The following is a 2,311-nucleotide window of genomic DNA, read 5'->3' as shown; positions in this document are numbered from 1 at the left end:
TATATATATAAAATAGTCTGTAGTTTAGCAGCAGGAATAAATTGGAAGCGTTTTTGTCGTTTTCAAGGTTTTGGAAACATTATTCCCTTACCGGGAACCAAAGAAGCTGGTTCTTCTTTCAGAGGTCCCAGATGGTGGTTTGGACATGCTGAGCTTTCCAAAGGAAGGCAGTTTACTACGATGAGATCCAAATACACACAGTAAATTGAGGAGCATCATTCTACATTTAAAATGTTGGAAAACATTTGCTTTTCTTTTTTGCAGTTGTTCATTTAGTTTTACAGAATCATCTCAATATGTTAGAACAATAACGCCTACAATAAGAAATTAATGTCCTCCTTTGTAAAATATTTATTAGCAGAATGTGTTGTGGGTAAATGGTATTTGAATAGTGCTTTATTCTAGTGGGTGTGGTTTGTTGCAATAAAAACAACAGACATAAAAATAAAAAAAAACAACTTATCTGAATCCAAGAATAGATGCGTAATAACATCCAAATATGTGAGAGATAAAAGTTAATTTCGAACAAACCTTTGAGGTGTTGTGTACACCATACTCATCCTGTTGTTGTCTTGAACTCTCATCGGCATGTCTGATGGTCGGCTGCCTGCTCGGCTTTTCCTTCCACTTGATACAATCAGAAATAAAGCATGTTTGTATTTAATAAGCAGCTGCTACATAAAAGGCAACATTTGTAGCTACCAATTACGCTGACAATCAATCGAGCTTTGCTAGCTTAGCTGTCACAATCTGAATATAAACTAGCTTGTCGGGCCAGTCAGAGATAATGCCATTTTTAAAAATGAATCTAACGCAAATTTACGGAACATAAACTCAACATACACAATACGGCTTGGTGAAATAAAACTTGAAAATGGATATAAACCTCATAAGTCGGTCAGCAAACATCGCGGCAGCTGACTTTAAATTTAACGGTTGTCGGTTAACAAAAGCGACTCATCCAAGCAAGAAGGACTTATTATACATTTTCCCTGAATTTAGTTTTCCTGCTAGATTTAATTCAGAAACGTAAGAATTTATACTTACCGCTCCATATCTTAACTGTATGATGATAAACTAATGTTTACTAAATCAAAAGTTCATCCGACTTTATCCGGTGAACCCCGCCAAAACATTCCAAAATCGAACAGCGATGACGTCTTACCTATACGGCGTGCGCCTCGGTCCAAACATGCTTCAACGCATCATACGCATTCTTTTTCTTCTTCTTTAGGTTTTAACGGCAGCTTGCATCCATTTATGTTGCGCTACTGCCCTCTATTGACTCCTACCATCTACCCCTCAAATTCTCTTAAAGATCCCAGTGTTTCATCATACGCATTCCTAGTGGAACTGCTTTTAAAGGTTCATTTTCAGGCGTATGTGATTGGTATATCAAATAAAAAAAAAATAAATAAATAAAATGAATGAATGTGTCGATTATCCCATAAAGGGATGAATGACTGTAGCCATTAAGTAAATTACCTAATTTGTTGACGGTTTACTTATGGCTCACGCAGTGGACACAAAATGTATCTAAATACTTCGAAAACATGCAACATTTTTAAAATTTGGGACAATTTACTTATATTGTCTTTGACGGGGCAATACCATAAGAAAAACAACCAAACAACAACAACAAAGAATGTAATTAATATGGAAATTGTGACCAATTTAATTAAGCCGAGAAAAGACTTTTTAGAAAGCGCTAGCACCCTTTCTGGACAATTCGACACTTAACACCGGCAATGATGTTCAAATCTTTCAAAATTTAATTCCTTCATTTTTAATATCCTGTATTAAATTTTCTGTTACTGGTTCTGTTATAAAATAATTTATAGTGTCATTGTGGCGCATAAAACAGAAACCAACATCTGATTGATTAACCTGCACTTTGTATAGACAGAGCGACAGGCTGTTTCTTAAATCTGTAAGATTGTGATTACATGAACACAAAGTTTGATGAATTTCCCCTTTTTGTTTTAAACACATTATTGCAAGATTTAAATAATTAGAGAAAATTTTATTTGATGCATGTATTTCAAATTTTATTTAAATTATTGGGTATATAAATATTTAACAACTTATTTATTGAACTGTGGCAGTTTTGTCCCTCTATATTGGAGAAACAAACACAACGCATGTTATTTGTTTTGGGTCTATGGACTTGAAACCAATGCTCGGCATTACTGGTATAAGCTGACTGTCACATAGAAAAAGTTCACCCTAAGCATTTCAATGCAGTTACAACAACTCATTCATTATTTTTCATTTGTAAAATGAACTCATATTAACACTTTGAGCAGACAAG

General features: G+C 34.4%; 1 protein-coding gene across 2 annotated transcripts in view; it reads right to left on the bottom strand.

Annotated features, from left to right (window-relative positions):
* Positions 1-1,226, bottom strand: part of ndc80 (NDC80 kinetochore complex component) — an 8,174-nt gene extending 6,948 nt beyond the window's left edge. Inside the window, exons 1-3 of one of the 2 annotated variants that reach the window (XM_008418491.2) lie at positions 1,166-1,226; positions 532-627; positions 92-175 (exon numbers count right to left, since the gene is read on the bottom strand). In XM_008418491.2, the coding sequence (XP_008416713.1) occupies positions 92-175; positions 532-627; positions 1,166-1,194 (209 nt within the window). In that variant the 5' untranslated portion in view covers positions 1,195-1,226. The other variant, XM_008418492.1, reaches the window with a different exon arrangement.
* Between the last annotated feature and the right edge of the window lie 1,085 nt (positions 1,227-2,311).

Source organism: Poecilia reticulata, linkage group LG9 (assembly GCF_000633615.1).
Source record: "Poecilia reticulata strain Guanapo linkage group LG9, Guppy_female_1.0+MT, whole genome shotgun sequence".
Lineage (NCBI taxonomy): Eukaryota > Metazoa > Chordata > Actinopteri > Cyprinodontiformes > Poeciliidae > Poecilia > Poecilia reticulata.
The sequence above is the reverse complement of the archived record's forward strand: the minus strand, read 5'-3'. Positions and strand labels throughout refer to the sequence as shown.